Below are 21,119 nucleotides of genomic sequence, written 5' to 3'. Positions count from 1 at the left end.
CAGTGAGACCACAACTGTGTGTTATTCTGGTAGGTCACCGTGGAATTTCTAGCAACAACTCATCTTTGAAAATTGTTTCTTGGTCACAAGATAATTGGGCCAGGCCCCACTTTCGTTTACTTGTGTGCAAGATAACTGTATCATCCCCATTTTACAGAGGGAGAAACAGGGCTCAGAGAGTGTAAGTGATCCATCTGAAGCCACACAGCTGCACCTAGTTACCCCAGCCTCCTGGTCAGTCAGGCTGCTGCTCCCCAAGTGCCCAAGCCCATGGCCACGAGCTCAGGGATGGAGCCTGTCCTCTTTGTGATGGGACAGCTCATTCTAAATAGCCTGTAGGAAGGCTGGCACATCCCCATTTAGAACTCTGCTAGAAAGGTGTGCAGGACGTGGTTGTCTCACCGGAAGGAGGGCAGCCAGAATAGCACGGGCTGTGGCCACATCTGTGACTTTCAGCTCCTCCGAGCCCTTGGAAGGTGGCCAGCGTGGGGCCGAGCTGTCTACAGGCGGGTGCTGGCCTGCACGGTGCCTGCACTGTCCCTGCACTGTCCCCGCAGAGTGACTCTGTGTTTGGAATGTGTGGTGCATTCCGTGCGATTGCTCCTGGCCCAGGAATCTTCTCAGATTTTGAGCCAAAGTGGAGCCTGGAGCCTGTGTCATCCAGGCAAGATGTGGGCGCTCCAGCAGGCGGACACGGCTGTGCTGTCCCTGGGAGTCCAGCTGTGTAGCCAGCAGCCTGCTGCGTGACATGTGTTGCCAGCCCCCAAAAAAGGGTGCTGGAAAATTTAAAATTGAACTGATGTGGCTTTTCAAAATGGAATCGGAAATGAAAGGATATTAAATTGCAGACACCCACACAAAAGCCGCTTTCCACTGACTAACTGCTGTTTTTTTTTCTTTCTTCTTTTTTGCTGATTAGCTGGAAGTAGGGGGGGAAAAGACACCTCTTCCAGGCTTTTCCCTTTTGTCCCCTTGTTTTGATGAGAGCCAGGTGGGGGTAGGGCAGCAGTCTGGCTGGTCATGAGGCTCCATTTGGAAAGAGCCCCTCACCTGGGTGAGTGAATCCCTGCACAGATTCACCCATCTGCACGTGATGTCTTAGGCGGGAGGTGGGCAGCAGATGGGGCATGAGCTTGCCTGGTATTGTGCCATCTCAGGGACAGTGACAACACAGAAACAGACCAGGGAAACTCGGGGAAGGCAGGCAGAGCCGCAGAATCGGCTCCTAGGAAGGAACTTGGTTACGGCGGCACCTGGTCGTGAAAGACTATGGCCCAGTCTCCCCAGGGCCATCTATGAAGAGCCCCGTGAAGAGAGTGTGGCCACCTGCCACATCTATGGGCCCAGTAACTTGGTGGCTCACAGTTGGGGTTCCGCTGCAGCGTCATGAGTTAGTCAGAGGGTTCTCGACCACTCACACTGCTGCTGCCCTTGGAAGGTGACATTTCTGACACTTTTAAGGAAATGGAAGGGGCCACGGACATCTGTCCTGTGCAATCCCCACAGACGTTCCCTTGGAATTGCCGACCACATCAGGGTGCTGCCCACAGAAGGAGGGTGGAGGAGCCACTGTGGCCCCGCCCCACGGGGAGCCCAGCTCTGTGCTTCTCACCTCCTCCCGCCCTTGGCCGCCCTCCCATCTCCAGGGCCTTGCAGTTGCCAGAGCTGTTTCTGGGATCGTGACCAAAGAATTCTTTTTTGCCTCTCTGCTGAGAAGACATTATGCACCCACTTTGCCGGGCGTGTTGAGACCCTGCAGAAATTTGGGGAACAGCCCACCGAGCAGCCCTCTCGCCCCGCATGCTGGAGGAGACAGAGTGTCCCCTGAAGGCCCAGCCCTCCAACTTGACCAGACCTCCCTTTCTACAGTGTTGCCCGAGGGTTGAAAGTCCCCTTTCCTTAGGACCCTCCACGGGGCCAGCGGGAGCCTGGAGGAGGACAGTCCCAGGAAGTAGGGACAGTGTGTCTGTAAACACTTTAATGGAAAGCAGCTTCGAGGGCAAACTAGTTCAGCTTGGGACACAAACTGTTTCCAAATGTGCTTGACATGAGCCACTGGCCGTGTGCGCAGAGTATTTTTAACCTCATCCAGCGGCAGCTTTTTGTCCGCGGGGTTCCTTTTTTCCTGAGCAGTTTAGAGAGAGAGACAGATGTGGGGGTGGGTGGAGAGAAAGGGGAAAGGGGGCTATTGGGTTTCTTTAGGCCAGGAGCACAGGGCAGAAATACCGGGAGGTATGGAGGGAGGCAGGAGGGGAAAGTTACTTTGTTACAGCTGTTTTTCCAGCTGTGCTGGTTCTCTCAGAGGGTGTCCTGCCTGTCCTGTGTAAAAGCTTTATGGACTTCCCACTGTTGCTACAAAGAGGTCACAATGTCTTACCTGGGCTATTCCTACTGATCTGAAACCCTCTTTAAGTTCCCTCCTCACTTCTGCCCAGCCACCCCTGACCTTGGGCATCTCCTTTCTCTGAGGCCTCCCCATCCTTCAGGTCTGTGATCACATCCTACCTCAGACCCCAGAGACATCCCTTCCTGACCCCCTGTGTGGCATAGCTCCCTATCCCTCAGCCCCTCCACCCCGACCGACCCCTCATGTGGGAACAAAGTCTAGAGGTGATCCCTATCTCATGCCTCCTCACCTCTTTAGCACAATTTATAATCAGCTTACTTGTTAATTTATTTAGAGATGGGAGTCCTACTCTGTGGCCCAGATGGCCTTGAGTGATGTCCCTGTGTCAGCCTTCCCAGTAGCTGGGACCGCAGGTGCGGGCTTCATCGGCTGGCTTCATTTATTTCCTGTATGCATTTGGTGCTGCGGTTTGAATGCAAGGCCTTGCACACGTGAAGATTATGCTCGACCACTGAGCTACACCCCCAGTCCTGGTCTCACTTATTTTTGATTCAACTTTACCTCTGCTGATGGAGTGGGACACATTCACCTCATCCACCCATCAGAGTGTGGGTGTTCCACGACAGCGTCTTGAGTGGACATGGAACCATCTGTCCAGGGAGAAGCTGGGCCTGCTGCTGCACAGGTGGCCCCTACCTCTGCCGGCTGCCAGGGCTTTGTGGTGCTGGGGTAGGTCTGTGGTCTCGGGTAACTCAAAGTACTGAGGCAGTCAGATTTCCTGTGGCCGCTTTTCCCTGACGCTGGCCGCCAGGTAAATATTTGCAAGCAGCTGTGGCGAGTCTTGTGAGCTGGTTTTCTTTTTCCCCCCAGACCTGTGCCACCTTCAGGCTGGTGACTCCCACAGACCTGTTTAAAGTGGCCAAAGCACAGCCTGAGGGCTGGGGTGCTCTGTTTGCCGAGGGTCTTTTTACCTCGAGCTTGCTGACGGAGCAGGATGGCTGTCACTTGATCATCAGGTTCAGAACAGGGTCACTTTGGGGTGAGGGGGGAGTGAGGACACTGGGCCTTTCACATCCAAGTCTCTCCAGGCCCAGCTATCAGAATTTGGCCTGGCGTGTGGTGACTCTGCCCTGAGTTATCTGAGTGAGGAGGGTCCAGGCAGACTCTGGGGACAAGTCAGTGGCCAAGGTGGGGGTGGCGTGCCTCAGTCTGACTCATGCTGGTTCTCTCCAGGCGAATTGATTGTCAGAGGGCGCTGACTAAGACGCACAAGCTGCCCAAAGCGAGTTGGAGAGCAGGGCCTGCGTGTCCTCCAGAGCCCGTCGCGGGTCTCCCTAGAGCAGCTGGCCGGGAATGCGCACACTGCAGTTGCCCTGTGATTTGTCTCTGTGTTTTTCCATTCTGGATTCTCCCCCACTCCCTCTGCACCACTGTCTTGTGGTGTTCTTTTCCTTCCAGAACTCAGAGGGCTCCCGTCCCGTTTGCTGTCGTCGCCAGGGACCTGCTGACGTCATGTGGCTTCTATTACCAAATTGATCTTTACCGTCTTTGGGGAGGTGGGGAATGAATATTTCATGAGGGATGGAAACCCAGACAGCGAGTGGGAGCTGGCTTTCGTCCCCTGAGCCGGCCTTCGTCCAGAGGTGAATGGGGACGGGGTTCCTTCATTCCCTTCTGCTCTTTTTGGCATGGGAAGACATTTCAGTTCCCCCAAACCCTCTGAACTGGAGCCCTGTGTGTTTTCTGGCCCTGTTTCAGGAACTTCTTTGATTGTTGAGGAAATTCTTTGGCTCTTGTTTTTCTCTTAATATGGCAGTGACTTTGTCCTGCTGGCACGTTTTTCAGGGAATGAGATGAAGACTGTTCCTCATGGTTCTGACCGAGCAGGTCCCAGGTCCCAGGTTATGGGGACTGAGTCTGCAGGTGCCCCCATGGGAATGTCTCCTGCTCTCTTCACTTTGAGGAGACATAATTGGTTCCATTTGGCAGTTCAGTGAGTCTGGCAGTGTGATGACAGTGTATTAGAGTCCAGGGTCCCCAAAGAGCCTGCAGTCCAGATCCGGCCCTCCACCTGATTTTGTAAATAAAGTTTTATTGGAACAGTGTTGCTCCTTCATTCATGAAGAGCCTATGGCTGCTCTTGTCCTGTACTAGCAGGGTTGGACAGTTGGATTGGAGACCCTACGACCTGTGAAGCCAAACATATTTGCTTTTTCGGGCACTACATAAAAAAAGGCTTGCCAACCCCACTGGTGGATGGTGACCTTATCCTGGAGTTGCTGACAGTGGCTGAGAAGTAATGCCCCTAAGAACCAAGTGAGGAGAAATGCTAAGTGGCCCAGGGAAGGAGGCAGAGAAGCCGGTTTGTTTGCTCTTCCTCCTGGGAGGAATCATGCTTCTTTGCTGAAGGTGACACTTTGGTCTTGCCAGATACAGTAGAAGCCTTGTATTTGCCCATTGGTTTGTGATTTTGGTAGGAATGGAGTTTGCTCCAATTCCACAGTATTTTTACAGATTATTATCTGACTTTAAGATCCTACCGGATCTTTTAAAGTCAGTTGTTCCTAATTCATTTGCTGATTTCATAAATGCCCGGTGAGCGTCTGTCTTGGGCAAGTTCTCTCTGAGGAGCTGAGGCTGTGGCAAGATGGGGAAAGCCGTGGAGAGGCGGGTCTGCTGTGGGAACAGGTGAAGTGCGAGGAAGGAGACAGGAAGGTAGGGCGTCGGGCCTGGGAAGGCCTCCAAAGGTGGTGTGGACAGGGGAGCTTCTGTGAGAAAGGGATAGCCCACTGAGAGGAAGGACAGAGAGGGCCGGCCCCAGGGCCAGTGGAGGGATGAGCACTGTGGAGGGAGTTACTCAATTCTCCTTTCATGCCAAGCCTGGAGGACCTAGGTCTTGGACCATGTGCAAACGGTTATTTTCCAGTGAGTTTATTAGAACCTTCCAGAATGAAAGCCAGTGTTTCTGGTTAGTTGGTTTCTCTGTCTGTTGTCTATTTCTTATTGGCCTTGGTTCTTTGGGATTCCTGCTCATACTCTAGAAAGCTCCAAGGTCATAAGGAGTCAATTTCCTAAGAGTTTGAAAATACAAAGGATTCCTCCTGACCCGGCCACCTTTCACTCACAGCAGGAGATTGGGGTCTCCTGTGACTGTTTTCCTAAAACCATCCAGACCTCTCTCTGTCCAAGGGAGAAATAAGACCTCTTGGTGAATCGAGGACTGATCATGCTAATAAACGTGCTAATTAATCAGTCACTTTTGCTAAGCAGGGCACTGGAGTCTGATAACTAGAGCATGTGACTCACAGTGTTTCCTTCCTTGCTTTGTCCACCAGGCAGCTCTCAGAGTCCACTGGCCTCCCTATGTCCCATGTCATGGTTTGAATACATATTTAATTAATTGTGCCCTTTGTCATTGAACGTCTCAAATTGCTTTTATCTAGAGGAGATTATACATCTTTAAAAACATTTAGAAATACAGTAAAAAACACCACAGCATCCCCAGGAACCTCCCCTTGTGAGCACTTGGGTGCTGGGGTCACGAGGTGCCGGAGCGCCCTCACTTCAGTCAGCAGGCGCTGAGAGGCCGCTCTGAGCTGGGCGCCGCACTCCCCAGGAGGCAGGAGCACAGCCCACACGCACCCCTGACAGCTGGCAGGTGGAGCTGAGCCTGGCTCGCCACCGCGCAGACAGCTACAAACCAGGCCTCCTGAGTCAAGCTGCCTGAGCGAAGCGCCAGCCCCAGCCAACCAGGTGTCGTCTGCTTTTTGGATCCCCGATGGACTTTTGAGATCTGGCGGTTCGTTTTCTCGTTTATTCACTGACTTCATAAATATTTACCGAGCGTCCGCCATGGCCTAGCCCTGCCGTCGCCCTGCTGAGGTCAGTGGATAGCAGCGGGTGGAGCAGAGGCACTGAGTGTGGAGAGGGCGGACGGTGGACTTGGCCTAGGCGACGTCTGGGTGCTCAGAATGTATACAGTCACTGGCTGCTGGGCGCCCATACGGAACTGTTGACATTTTGTGGTTTGAGCATGAGTAAGAGGATATTTGGAATGGCAGGCGTTTCTTGATACCTTACAGGAGACTAAATATCACGGTGGTGTCTTAAACGGTGAGGAGGAAGGTGGTGTCCTTTCCTTTGCGCTCTCCCTCCCCTCACTCCCCTTACTCTCCCTCCCTCCATCATCCCGTTTCTTTCTGCTTCATCCCCGACAGCAGTAACAGTCGTCTGGGCGTAGGATGATGGCGACTGGTGGACAGTTTCTTCTGAGCCTGACGTGCTGTGGTCTCAGTACCCCTGGCAGGTCCTTCCTGCCCTGGCCTCTCACCTCCTTGGTCTCATCCTCCACTCACCGCAGCCACCTTGACCTTGTCAGCCTCAGACTCCTGACTTGGTCCTCACTGACAACCCTCATCCTCTCTAACCTGAATCCCAAGGATCTCCCTCTTGGCCCACCACCTCCTCGTCCCCTGGCAGGGCACCTTCATGGGCATGTGGCCTGTATACACAACAGGCTCTGGGCCAGAAGGGCCTCATACTCCAAGGTCACCATCCTAATCCTGTGTTTGAATTTGTGTCATCTGTTAATCAGCCAGTGAGATGGGAGTGCACATAGGGGGCTTGCAGCCTTGCCTCTGCTGGACAGGTCCTTGGCCTTCCCACTCTCTGTCTCCTAGGACCCCAACCCTGCTTGACCTTCCCTCCCATCTCTGCAGTGATCACTTCACCCCACATTGCTGAAAGAGATGTGGGCAAAGGCGGTGGGGGGCTGCACATCACACCCCTTAGCATCCCGTGGCAGCTTGGTGCAGGGCTCAGGCTGATGAGGCTCCGGTGTATCCTGCAGGCCACTGGGCAGGAGCGAGCTGCTTCTACCCTGATCCAGGTACCTAATGTGTCCTGGCACAGGGGTGGCAGTTCCGTTTGTTGTCCACTGTCTGTGGGCTGGGACAGTGGGCCTTTGGAAAGGAGAGATGCCTGGCTCAATTCCACACCCCCAACAGCGGCACGGTGTGTGGGGCGCGTCACTGGCTGGTGGAGCACTGAGTTGTGAGGCCCCCTTGGTGTCTTGCTGCTCTTTGAGTATCTTTGTTCTCGAAGGACCATGACGACGATAACTAGCAAATAGAAAGCATCAAGATCAGTGGAGAGAGAAAATGGAAGAAAGGAAAAAGTTTTGTATTTTAGTGCCTTTAATGTCACTTTTAACCCACTTTATGAGCAAGGGGCGTGTGTGCTGGGCCCTAAAGGCCGTGACCTGTTGCAGCAGGTCTCTGTCTCGTGTGGCCGTATTCCACGAGTCTATCACTCTTCCTCCCCTTCTCACCCAGGTGGAGCACTCGGGCCTTTCTCTTGAGCGTGTCCTTACACCTAGCATCCTCCCGGCAGCTCTCTCCCACAAGATTTCCTTAGGAGGCACACAGGCTCTTTGCTGGGTCCGGGGGACATGCTATTTCCTCTGTGGCATGTTTCTTAAAGAAAATGAAACGTTAGCATAACCGTTTCCAGAAGGCACATTGAATCACTCACTTGAGTGGCAGCCAGTTGCTGCAACATTAGCCTTTGGAACAGACTTCAACCAACGCAGGGACGGTCTGGAAGCGCCGGCCTCTGAAAATGAGCTGAGCGTGCTGGGCGGCTGGCGGATGGGGTGGATTCTGCAGACTCAGCAACAAAAACATTTCTGTAACCGAGGAGCACTTTGTAGTTTTCAAAGGAGAGAAAGAAGGGATTGACTTGGCTCATTAAGTTACGGACAGATTGCCAGCTTCTCCTTTAATTTGGTTTCATTGGTTGTTTTACTGCTCTCCTCTCCAAGCTTCAGGGAATGAAGTTGCAGTGCAGAGCAGCCGCGGGGGGTGAGGCAGAACCCAGAGCAGCAGCTCTGGTGGCTCCTGGCTGTTTGAGCTCCTCCCAGGGGGATGGCTTAGCAGGCCACCACCTGGAGGATCCCAGGACTCCCCTTTCCTCTCCTGCTGTGGAAGGGATTGTCTGACCCCATTGGAACTTGTATGCAAAGAGGTTTACTAAGGCTTCTAGTTTCAATCTTAATCCATTTAACTCTTTTTCCACTAATAGAATTTTTGGAAACAGTGACGTCTTCTGGAAAGAACTCTCATTGTCAGGGCTCAGATGACCATTGGCTCTCAGCAGGCTCAGCTCCCTTATTTTAGAGGAAGGAAAACCCAGACTCAGATAAGCCAACCAAGTGGCCCAAGGTCACAGAGTGATGCAGGACCCAGACCAAACCCAGATGCCCCGTTGCCTGGGACAGTGGAGCCCAAGGTGCTCACGTGCACGTGTGCACACACCTGCGGTGTCGTCTAGGTCTTCACTTCTGTGCCTCCCTGCTGATGTTGGACCGTGAGCCCAAGGTGAGCTGTGAGCCCACCACTCAGCACAGGCCTGCTCTCCTGCCCTAGAGAATTTTGGCATTTGTGGCTCATCCAGGGTCCAGTTGTGGAAACCATGCCTCAAGGCCCAGGCCATGGCACCTCTACCCCCACCCCCGCCAGGGCTGGGCTGCAGCTGCAGGGGCTCCCGAGAGGATACTATGGGACATAGCAAGGCCAGACCTTCACTGCAAGGACGTGCTGAGCCAGCGCCGTTTGCTGGTCTCTGTTCTTAACGCCCACGTGGCCCTGTTCTGTTACGCCCACCTGGTCACCTGCCTCTGTGGAGTGACTGAGGGACAGAGCAGCTCCTTCCTTGGTGTTGGGCTGGTGAGAAGAGCTGGAGTGAAGGTCTGGGGGAGGTTTGAACTTGGGTCCGCCACATGCAGCCTGCCCCCCATCTGTCCTGCAGAGCAGTTGTGGTATAGGCTGCGTGTGTGACAGCAGGAAAAAGTGAGGGGCAAGCTCAGGGCAGGTGCAGGAGTGGGCCTGCCCGCAGTGACCTGGCTGTGCTCCGATCATCTCCTCTTGACCCAGGGGAGGCATAAGGCCCCCCGTGGACATTTGGGACCACTTCCTTTTAAGGAGATTTCTCCTTCCATCCCCACCCCTGAAAAAAAAAACCTATGCATGGAAGAGGAGAACTTATTAGAGACCTTTCTGACACCCCTGGATGCTGTGCAGGGTCACCCCCGCAGGCCAACCTTCTCCCCATGTCAGGGTCAGCTCTGCAGGCTGCTCCCCACCTTCAGCCTTTGTCCTCATCAGCAGAGCCCTGAGTACCTTTTAGGCTCACATCCTTTGCCATAGGGAGGGGGCCTTATGCCTGGGTGCTGTGACGCCCTGTGAGGAGCAAGCTGGGGCACCTTTGGAATTTCCTTGCTCTTTGGAGGAGTCATGTTTCCACTGGGCTAATGTGGCAGCCATCTTGTGACCATGAGGACAGTCTGGAGTGGAGATGGAAGGGAAGGAGCCTTGCTCTTGATGTTGTCCTCGAGGCTTTGAAGTTACCAGCCCTGTCCCTTCTGCCCTTGGATAGGTGACTGTTTGGTCCATCTTGAGCTGAGTTTTTTTTTATTCATGGCTGAAAACACCCTAACTAACAAGCACAGATCATTTCCAATATTGATACCTTGTGGGAGATTCTGGGCTGAGCTGCCTTTGGCACGGAAGATGGACCCTGTCCATTTTTGCTCTGTGGGCCCTGGTGGCTTGTCTGTGCCTCTGTCATCAGTTAGGAAGCCTGGAGAGTGAATGTCTTCAGGACCCCTGGGCTGTGCATGGAGGAGACTCCCCGAGTGTCAATGAGGGGTCCTTCTAGGTGGGCGGGTTTCCCATCAGCGAAGCTCCAGGCTTGTGGTGGGTGGTTGTGATCTAAGCAGATGGTCAGAGCCTTCTTTAATCATGCTGTGGAGCACGTCCTTCCAGACACTGGCGTTCGTTTCCTGCCTGTGGCTGTATTTGGTGATTCTGTAGACACGGCACAGCTGGGCCCACGTCCAGGCCTCTGCCACCGTCCCCGGAGTGGGTCTCCACCTGGCTGGCTGGCAGTGTGCTGACCACTCAGGTGCTAGGGGTTGATGCGCTCTTCAGGTCGATCTCGGGCTCTGAGGACACCACTGAGTATTGGGGAGTCCCCTGGAGCTGTGGGCGGCCCACCCTCCTCCTAGATGCCCCTTCTCTACTGCGGCTCCCAGGCTCCCGTTCTCCACGAGCGTGTGAGGCCGTGAGAACTGGTGGCGCGAGGGACTTGCTATGGAGTGTTCCGTATCCTAGAGGGACTTGGGCCCACGTGAGCTGCTGGCCTGAGGTCACCTTCTTACCTCTGCAGTGACATGCGGCACCTCAGAGTGTGAGACTCGGATGTGTGCAGTGGGACCCACAGGCCACCTTCTTCTCTTTCCCTGGCCTCCGCTGACACGAGGGGCTGGATGCTCACCCTGGTGGCTCAGGGAGATGGGGTGTGAAGAGGCTGTTGGGAGAGTGGCTGGCATCGTGGAGACGGCCTGTGGCCGGTGCTGCTTCAGAGGGAGCCGTAGACAGAGTGTCTGCCGCCAGGAACCTTGGGACAGCTTTGATGTGGGCAGTGCAAGAAGCAGCCCGGGGCCCCAGAGCAGGGCGGACAGGACCCCAGGTGCTGTGCAGCCTTAGCAGGTCAAGACGGGAGCCTGGCCGTGCCTTTCAGCCATCTGTGCACTTCTTCTCCCCATCCCCCCTGGAGAAATGTCTAGACGGTGATGGAGTAAAAAGCTCAATTACTGAGCAGGAATTTGGCCAGCAGAGAGCTGCGAGCAGACAGCCCCGGGCGAGGATTGCGGCTGAGAATGAACCCCACTTGGATTTGAAGGACGCTGAAAGGCTAGGGGCTTGCAACCAGCCAGCACCTGTGCGGAGCAGGGCCAAACAGCCCCTAGAGGCAGCTCGGCCTGCGGAGAGCGCAAAGCTGGCCTAGCCTGCGTCTCAGCGCCAATCTGTCCCTTGCAGGGATTTCTGCCTATAATTAGAAGCCTGGGAATTAGAGCCGTGTGCTGGAGCGCAAGTCCAGAGCTGTTTAGCCCGGCTATTCCTTGGCCATGGGAAGTCCCTCCACTCAGCCTCAGTTTCCTCAGGAACCTTGGGACAGCTGTAAAACGGGCAGAATCAGGTTCCGCGTCCTAAGTGTCCTGGAAGGGCTTTGTTTGGCAGGTTTATTCCTTTCATGTGAATTCAGGGTTATGTGACCAGGCCCCCTTCCCCTGGCCATCCTGTCGCTCGTTCTGTCTTACGATGACTCTTCATAATCTCTGACGTTGTCAAGTGAGTAAGAACCTAGACCGAGGTGACAGTTCGGGTGGTCTACCAGTGCAGTGCGCCCCTCCTCTGTGTCTCAGGGGGGATTGGCCCCTGCAGGGACCTCTGGGCTCTCCTCACCGGTGTCCACCTTCCCCAGGCCTATGTGGCTGTGCCAGTGTGGACCACTCTGTTGCTCTCATGCCAGGCTTGTCCGTGGGGTGCTCTGGGCCCATTGTGGCAGCAGGCAGTGTCCCTGGAGGCCTGACTCTCCCAGGGAGTGTGAATGGACAGCAGGCAGGACTGGATGCCACCCTTGTGGGATGACTCCCCCGCCCCATGGCTTCTCCCAAAGCAGTTGCCCCCTTCCCAGCATCCCCTAGGCTTGAGCTCAGCCCTTGGGACAGAAGACACAGGCAGAGCTGTCTTTAGGTCTCTGCTGTCTAATGCCCCGAGACATGGAGCTGCTCCTGGCTGCCTTCCCAGGAGATGGAGGGGTGGCCATGCGCAGTGAACCCTGCCTGGAACCGTCTTGCCTGGTTCCCAGTTTGTGCCTGAGCCCCTGTTTGGGTCCCACCTTGGCCTCCTGTCTGCAGCCCTCTTTCTTTGGGTGGAAGGCTGACCTGCCCCAGCAGCCTCTGCCACCCCTGCCTGTCCTTCGAGGCCATCCCTTGGGGAGAGGCCAAGTGCACGTCAGCAGCCCCCAGCCCTGCCCCTCTCTGCAGTGGTTGCTGAAGTCATTCCTGGCACAGGCTGCTGGCATGGGCCCAGAGAGTCACATGAGGCCGAGTTCCCTGTCTGCCTTGGATGCTAAGGATGATAAGGAACGCGGGGAATGCTGCAGGCTCTGGCCACAGGGACCCCAGGGGGAAGGGTCACAGTCAGGGCGGAGCTGTGTCTTGCTAGGTGACGGCACACTGGCCTGTGGCAGCATAGGTGGAGTTTCCCCATGGGAGTTTGCAGGGACCCCCGTTAACAATGGTCAGCACCTGGCTTGGCTGATGCTAATGCCAGCCCTGACTCTCTGTCCCTTGGTTCTCACAGTAGACAGTGAAGCAGGTGGACCACATTATCTCCACTGTCCAGATGAGGAAATTGCAGGCCCCAGTGGTTGAAGCTCAGGCCTGGCCCCGTCTGTGCTCTTGACCTGGAATGGTGCTCTCCTGGGCCTTGTGTCTGTGAGCTGAGGGTGTCCTCCTCCTCACAGTCTGCTAGTCACTATAGGTTCGCACCCCTTCTACATTCCTTTCTTCCTCCTTGAGTTTTCTCAGCCAGCATCTCCTTATCGGGTGTGTTGGGGCAGGAGGGCGCTGTATAGCAGACAAGGGGGTCCCAGGGTTGAATCCCTCTCTCTAGAGTGACTCATGTCCTCTTTTGTTAAATGGGCATAATGACAGCCCCAGTTCATCTGCAGGTGCTGCCCCGTCCCTGGCAGAGGAGATGTTAGAGCAGCCCACCTCTGCTGCACCTGGCCCCTTGGCCTCTTTGTTTCAGGTGGGCACATTCGGGGACAGGCTCGACTCTGCTCTCTGGCCTAATCCATGCCAGACTCCGTGAAGTTGAAGGAGCTCAGAGCTCAGGAGGGAGGTTGCTTGGCTGTGCCAGAGGCAGGAAGAGAGCGGGGCCTGAAGGTGCCCCTGATGGAACAGGGAGGCCCCGGGCCCTTCCTCCAGCCCCTCAGTCCTGGGACTCTCGGAGGGGCTTGATTGGGTCCTGTCTTGTTCTAAAGAGCTGTTCGGGGCTTCCAACTTCACGCCGCCTTGATAGGGTGGGGATGGACTCCTGCCCAGGCTGGGGAGCAGAAGCAGAGATGGTGCTGGGGACCTTCTCAGGACAGGAGAGGTAGCCCACTATTCAGGTCTTGGATGCTGCTGGCCCCTGACCATCCCTGTGCCTACCCAACAAGTCAGCAAGTCCCTGGTGGCAGGACCCAATCCTTGGGCCTTGGGAGGAGTGAGCATGTGAGAAATGGGCAGGTTCCCTGCTTCCCCAGAGGCCCGTGTGGGCTCAGGCTCCTGCCTGGGCCTCTGCCCCCCCAACAGAAATGCCAAACCCAGTTTTTCTTCCCCTGTTGTTGGCCTCGAAGGTTCAGAGCAAGTATCTGCTGGGAGCTTTGAGCTGTGGTGAGACCCTGGGGTGGTCTCCGTGGGGTCTGGCCTCAGTGTTTACTTGTGACATGTGGGTTAAGCGGGTTCCCTTGCCCCCAGAAAGGCGTGTGGGTCCTGAGCCCAGCCCTGCATGGGCTTGGTGCATCCGTACCTGTCACCGCTCGGGGATCCACCGTGTCTGTGCTTTTATCCGTCTTGTCACGTGAAACAAGCAGCAACGCCAGCCCTATGGTTGCAGGGGAAGCTGCCGGTCCTGCTGCTCGGCCGCTCCTCGGAGCTGCGGCCAGGAGAGTTCGTGGTCGCCATCGGGAGCCCGTTTTCCCTCCAAAACACCGTCACCACAGGGATCGTCAGCACCACCCAGCGGGGCGGCAAGGAGCTCGGGCTCCGGAACTCGGACATGGACTACATCCAGACGGATGCCATCATCAACGTGAGCCGGGCCCCCCCTCCCTCCACCCGCTGGGGACTGGGGCAGGCTTTGCCAGAGGAAAGTCAGGCTTAGAAACCAGGTGTTGAGTCAGGATCCTTGTAGCACGGGGGTTCCCATTGAACCTCTGAAGCAGAGGGATGCCGAAGGTTGGCAGCACCCAGAGTGATCCCTGCCACTCCTACAACAGGGGCCTTAGACTTGCCAGAGGGCTGCATGGCAAGGGGATCCTCATCCTGCCCGGGGGGTGCTGGCTGCCCTGCCCCACAGGCCCCTTGGGCACATTGAGGATGTGCAGATCCTCCCTTTCTGGCAAGAGGGCCACTCACTTTGCAGGGCCCTGTAGCCTCGAGGTGGCCTGAGCTCTGCCCTCTGCCCTTGCCCTAGGCCACAGCCTGAGTGCCGGGCCTGTGCCCCCATGCCCTCTCCTGAGACTGGAGCTCTCGGTGCTGCTTCAGAAATGGACTCCCTCGAGCACCACGTTTCTCTTCTTTGTTTCTGAGAGCAACTCCCCCCACCTCTGTCTGAGAAGTCAGAAATGGTGTGTTGGTGCAGCCTCTGCCCCTCGTAGGTTTTATTCTCAAACTTCCTTCCAATCTGCATGAGGTTCTGGAACCAGGACAAACCATATGAATTCCAGCCCCAGCAGCAGACAGAGGACCTACCAAGGGGGCTGTGCAGATTTAGACCCCATGATCCAGGAGCAAGTGGGCAGTGGGCCTCACTGCAGGCCAAGAAAGTGGGATTAGAGGCTGTAGGGCCTCTGAGTCTAAGAGCCCCCAATTCCCCATCTATGGCAAACCCTTAAGTTTCTGAATCGTTACAAATCTCAGGGAAGAACCGTACCCCATACTCCAGGCCCGGTGCTCAGAAAGCCGCCAGGCAAGGACAGATTGAAGCATGTTATGACACAAGTATAACCTTTCTTTTTCTGTTTATTTCAGTACGGAAACTCAGGGGGCCCCCTAGTAAACCTGGTAAGGCCTGTCAATACCCATGTCGTGTGGTTTGTTTTTATCTGTGTGCATGCTGTTTTGTTTTAATTTCTTTCTGAACATGAACTTGCAAAAGCATGTTATCCAGTTCTTGTAAAGTGAGCTCTGAATGGACTGTATCTCTGCATATCACCCTATACACCTTTTCTGGAAGGAGTAGGGCTGCCAGAGTTGAGGCTGGGGAGGGAAGGCCCTGGGACATGCTGGTGTTCACAGTCTCAGGCCAACACAGTGGAGTCCGGGGCCAGTCCAGGCCAGTGAGGGAGCAGCTTTATGCTGAAGGTCTCAGCAGAGCTGTCCGTTGTAGGGAGCACCTCCTCCAGATCCAGTCCCCAGGGCAGGGAAGCAGGGAGGAGCTTTCCCAGGCCAGGAGCCCTCCCTCAAGACCTGCAGGAATGAGGAGGAGCAGGCTGCTCACGGCATCTCCCTCCCTCTGAACTTAAATCCTTGAGCATGAAAAGCAAAACCTGGAATCACAGACTGTCAGAGCCAGAGCGAGGCTCAAGGGCCACTTAGAGATGCTGGAATCAAGGTCATCTTGGGCAAGGCCCGGACAGCGGTGCCTCCTGCAGGGTCCCTCAGTCCCTTGGTATTGGGCCTGAAATCTCAGCACTTGCAGGAAGTGTGAGAGGTGATTGATATTGTCTTGGCAGTCTTCCCTGCCCTGCAGAGGAAACTAAGAGGTGCAACTCTGACACTGCCCTGCCCTCTGTCTCCCGGTCAGTCACAGCAGCATCTGTGGAGACACTTTCCTGCAGGGGTGGGGGACGTCAGCTCCCAGGCTCTAAGGTCATTTCTGACATCAGTGAGGCAACTATTGCCTCAAAGTCACTGGAAATGGGAGAGGCAGGAAGGCCACCTCAAGATTCAGAGATTGGGGAAATGCATTCGCTTTGAGAGGAGCCAACATTGTGTCTTGAAACTGCACACAGCTGTGGCCTGTGCTCCGGCCTGGGGTGTGTGCTGCTTCTGAAGCTGACTGCCCATGTCCAGGCCTCTTTCATACAGACCCTCTGCTCCCCAGGGGTACCAGCTGCCAAGCCCCAGGGGACGCAGTAAGCCATTTCTCCTTGTTTCAGGACGGTGAGGTGATCGGCATCAACACTCTGAAGGTGACTGCCGGAATCTCCTTTGCAATTCCATCTGACAAGATCAAGAAGTTTCTAACCGAGTCCCATGACCGGCAGGCCAAAGGTAAGCAAGGTCCAGAGAGCCTGGGACTTTGGAGATCAGTTCTAAAGCTTTACTGCCCCTTGATGATATGGGGCGGGGCACAATGGCAGTCCCTAAAACCAGTCGAGTAGGCTCCTATCAGGAATTGAAAGGGGATGCCCAGGACTAGCCAGCCCCTGGTACCAGGTCACAGGTATTGGAGCATTTTTGTCCTGTGATCATGGATATTTCATTTGGTTCTCATTCTAGTCTGTCTCAGGCATGGGCCCAGGTGACTTCTGTGCATTATATCAGTTATCATTACATCATTTGACTCCTGTGACCCATTAGGTAGGAATGAACAGTCCCATTTCAAGACGAGAAAACTGAGATTCAGGGAGCACATTCATTCTGCAGATGTCTGCATCCACCTGCTCTGAGGCGGCTGGGGACTGGGTGTGGGCAGCCCACAGGGCCCCTTGCAGGTGTGATGTTTATGTTATGCTGTGGAGGGCGGAGCTGGGGGCAATCAGACAGATAACATCACATAGCAATAAGTGCCCCAAGAAAATGAGGCAGGCGGATGGCCAGGGAGGGACAGGCAGGACTGACCGTGGAGCCTGCGAGGCTGGAGACGCCTCCCAATCCAGACTGGGTGAGCGGGAGCCAGCGTGTGCGTGGGTGGGGGGCAGTGCAGACAGAGGCCAGTGGAGTGGGCACAGACAGCAGGCACTTGTCCCCTCGAGTGGCCATGAGCAATCACCCAGGGCGGGAGCAGGAAGCCAGCCAGGGCCTGGAGCGAGGCTCACGCCACCAAGGTGTGGGGCCTGTGTTGTGTTTTAACTGCACGGGAACAGGGAAGCTTATGACGGATTGCTGTCACTGGAAAGAAAGGCCACTCTGGCAGCCAGCTGGGAGGGGACTGCAGGGTGAGGTGGGAGCTGGAGGCCTGTTAAGAGGCTCTGGCAGTCCTCCAGCCAAGAGGCCCAGGGCAAAGTGGAGGGGGAGGGGGCAGAGGGCCAGCCTGGGGGAGGGCCAGAGGTCAGTGACAGTGAGGATTAAGGACTCCTCCTAGGGTTTTGTCTACTAACTAAGATGGAGGGACTTTTCCAAGGTCCCATAGCAGGCAGGAGTCCAGACCAGCATGCACCTCGGTCCCAGCCTATGCCGCCCTGGCCCTGACCCTGCGTTGCAAACTATAGCATCAGACCCCTGGCTCCTGTGTCCCCGCCACCCCTGCCAACTGGGCTGACCTGTTGTCCCTTTTGTTACACCAGGGAAAGCCATCACCAAGAAGAAGTACATAGGGATCCGAATGATGTCACTCACATCCAGGTGGGTAAGCAGGAGCGTGTCTGCCTGCACTGAGGTAGCCCCGAATTTCACCAGGCTGGCACCCCGAGAGAGAAGCCATCTCAGCTTCTGCTCAAACTTAAATCACACTGGGAGGAGTAGGGCTGTTGCCTGGCCCTCTGTTTTGTTTCCCGTTTCTGTCCTCTGGAGGACTCTGCCTGCTCTCGGACGCAGCCTGAACGGACGCAGCCTGAATGGGGGCTGGCCCTTGCGCTCTCAGGCCGCCCTCTCACCACTTGTTCTGCTGAAACCCACATTCCAGGAGTTCCCCACGCGCCCGCCCAGCCCCAGAGCACCTGCCTCTCCTTGGCCTTGAGGCCGTGGGCCAAGGCGGGAGGAATGCCAGGGCAGCCCGCCAGCGACATGGTGACTGATGGGGGGGGAACCTGGATACCTGGATGGGAAAGGGGTATCTGTCCCCGCCCCAGCACAGCAGGAGCCGAGTGGCAGGAAGCAGGACGCATTCACAGACATGTGGCTCTATTACTAGCTCATCCTCACTGTTAGCACATTGTGATGCGTGTTTTGGATGATAGCACCTTCCTTAGCATTCCAGAAGATGGGATGGTTTTCCAAGATTAAAGTCACCCAGTTAGTTATCTCTGGAACCAAAGAGGCCGGGGTGCAGGGACGGAGCACAGGCTGAGTGGTCTGGCTTCCCAGCTCTGACGCTTCCCAGCTGTGACCCCGAGTGCTCAGGCCTCTTCTAGGATGAGGATAGCAATGCAGGTGTTCCTGCTGTGCAGCCAGGTTTGGCTCCGTGAGTGGTGGCAACTGTCACCAGCCACAGTGACTATCATATGCTTACTCTGTGCCAGGAACTGGGTTGGGCACCTTACCTCGATGGCCTCATCTGAGCCTCATCACAACCCATGTCCTAGAGTACCATCACTAGCCCCATGTTGTAACTGAGGAAGCAAAGACACAGAGAGGTTAAGCAATTGCCATGGTAACACAGATAGCAAATAGCAGAGCTAGGGCTGTAGACCAGGCCAACCATTAGACTGTCCTGCTCCTTCAGGGTAATTGCTATTAACTAACTAATAAATAACAGGAATAATAATAATCAAGTGCTTCTTTACTATCACATAATAAACCTTTGACTCTAGTAGTAGAATTTAAAGTAGAATTGGAACTCTCGAAGGAATTTTACTTAGGACTTGGGGCAAAAGGTGAGTGTCAGCAGAGGACAGTCTGTTGGTACTTAATGTTAACACGAGTCTTTTTCTCCTGGCAGCAAAGCCAAAGAGTTGAAGGATCGCCACCGAGACTTCCCTGACGTGCTCTCGGGAGCCTACATCATTGAAGTAATTCCTGATACCCCCGCAGAAGCGTGAGTGTCACGTGCTTTCCTGATCTCCTCATGGAGCAGTGCTCTCTTTATACTGGCTCAGTGATTGTGTCCACTCTTGATAAATGTGGTCAAGGTCAGCCAGGTCATCTGATCTGGTCCGGAGCAGGACTCATTCATGGAAGGGCATTTCCTGCCTTCCAAGGTCCTCGCTTCCCTAGGGGTCATCAGGTGGGAAGAGCAAGAGCAGGCTCTTCTGGAGTCTGGGAAGGCTGGCTGGGGAGAGAGGGTTCATGCAGCTGGGTCCCCACGACCTCAGGACCTGTCAAAACCTTTGGAAGAGTAACCCCAGTGACATCAAAGCAACATGAAAGAAGTGTTTAAGTCAATGATCAGGGTGTGTGACCTGCACTGACATAACGTCCAGAGGGAGTGTAGGACCACAGAGCAGGCCCTGAGATAGCCTGGCCCACTGCCTGCTTTCCTATGATCCATGGGCTGAGATGACTTTTGCCTCTTTACTTAGCTGTAGATATTCCAAGGCAATGATAGCATTTTGTGGCATGTGAAAATGATGCGAAATGCAAATATCAGTGTCTACAAGTGTTTTACTGGAATTCAGCCCATTAGGTTACAGACCATCTGTGGTGGTTTTTGTGTTGCTGTGGCAGAGTCGTAGCAAGACAGACAGAGTGGCCTGCGAAACCCAAATCATATCCTATCTGGCCTTTTATGAGGAAAGTTTGCACCAGACCATGAAGGGCCATGATGGCATAATGACACTGTCATATAGGAGCTAAAGTTGCAGCTTCAGCATGTGGAGGAAGTGCCTCCTAAGAGAAGCATTTGCCCATCCTGAAGGAATTGTTCTCTGGGCCGCAAGGCTCATTATAAGCAATTTGGCCACGGTCACAGTGTGTGGCAGATGGTACCTAATGCATCCTTGCCCCCTTTGGTATGTCATAAGATTACAGGAATGCCATAGGGACATAGGAATTTCTGCCATGATTGATGATTTGGCCTGTAAATCTCAGAAGGAGATACAGTGCACGGGTGATTTAAAGTCATCCTTTCCTGAATTCAACCCACACCTGGTCACCCTGGGCCTTTTGGTTCTGTGCTGGGCCTCTGTTGATGTAGAGTTAAACTTTGAGGAATGGAAACTTGACCCTTGTGTTTCCTGTGCGTTGCAGCGGTGGTCTCAAGGAGAACGACGTCATAATCAGCATCAACGGACAGTCGGTGGTCTCTGCCAATGACGTCAGTGACGTCATTAAGAAAGAAAATATCCTGAACATGGTTGTTCGCAGGGGCAATGAAGACATTATGATTACAGTGATTCCCGAAGAAATCGACCCCTAGGCAGAGGCATGAGCTGGGCTTCATTTTTCCCTCAGAGACTGCGGTGGACCATGCGTGAAGACTCTGGGCTGGTGGCATGGCATACCCGGGACTTTGGACCGCCATTTTGCTTGTTCAGTGGAAATGCCCCAGCCAACAGATTCCTTCCTGATAGTGTTCAGGCAAAACAAATGTAATGTTGCAGATCCTCAGGCAGAAGCTCCGCCCTTCTGTACCCCATGTATGCAGCGTGCTTTATCTTGCCAGCTTGAGCTCTTCCTGCTTAGACAGTCAACACCTGTCTCCTCCTTTAACCAAGTCATCGTCTTAGTCCAACTAATGCAGTTGACGCATTGTGTAGATAAGAGGAAGGCCTCGCAGGAGCCAGAACAGTCCTGGGCATGTTCGTGCTTTCCTCTGAGTCAGCACCCAGAGGAGGAGGATGCTCAGAGACCATGGATGGGTGGATGCTGGCTTCCGAGATGGCCAAGTCCCTCTTTTAGGAATCTTCAGAACCGGGAGTGCGATGACTCTGAGTTTGAGCTATTAAAATACTTCTTCATACATTGCTCTCCGGTGTGCTTCTTTTAACAGCTGGTTGCAGTCTTTTTGAAACAATCATAATGTCAATGCCTCCTCATTAAACCACAGTGTTCATGCAGGGTTGGGCTCTCAGTCCTACCAGTTATTTCAAAACTATCCTTTCGGATTTACCCGAGTTATACAACCCTGCTTGGACATCGGCTTTGTGATTGAGGGCCGCAGGACAGTTCTGCACACATCTGGAGCTCTTCTAACTAGACAGAGGCTGTTGACCTCATATATCATGCAATCAGTCAACAAAGATTTTCTAGGCCTCTGCTCTGTGCCAGGCCCTGGGCCAAGTGTGGAGGGCTGGCCAGAGCAGGACAGAGGCAGGACAGTCAGCTTCGACTGAG

The 21,119-nt window shown here is 54.7% G+C and overlaps 1 protein-coding gene across 1 annotated transcript in view; it reads left to right on the top strand.

The window, feature by feature from the left end:
- The window catches only part of Htra1 (HtrA serine peptidase 1), a 46,465-nt gene extending 25,720 nt beyond the window's left edge, over nucleotides 1–20,745 (top strand). Inside the window, exons 4-9 of the mRNA XM_027930210.2 lie at nucleotides 13,858–14,052; nucleotides 14,994–15,026; nucleotides 16,124–16,238; nucleotides 17,474–17,531; nucleotides 18,787–18,882; nucleotides 20,034–20,745. Coding sequence (XP_027786011.1) covers nucleotides 13,858–14,052; nucleotides 14,994–15,026; nucleotides 16,124–16,238; nucleotides 17,474–17,531; nucleotides 18,787–18,882; nucleotides 20,034–20,202 — 666 coding nt within the window. The 3' untranslated portion in view covers nucleotides 20,203–20,745. The remainder of the gene's footprint in view (nucleotides 1–13,857; nucleotides 14,053–14,993; nucleotides 15,027–16,123; nucleotides 16,239–17,473; nucleotides 17,532–18,786; nucleotides 18,883–20,033) is intronic.
- The last annotated feature ends 374 nt before the right edge of the window (nucleotides 20,746–21,119 follow it).

Source organism: Marmota flaviventris, chromosome 4, assembly GCF_047511675.1.
Source record: "Marmota flaviventris isolate mMarFla1 chromosome 4, mMarFla1.hap1, whole genome shotgun sequence".
NCBI classification, from domain to species: Eukaryota; Metazoa; Chordata; class Mammalia; order Rodentia; family Sciuridae; genus Marmota; species Marmota flaviventris.
This window is presented reverse-complemented; position numbering and strand designations above follow the sequence as displayed.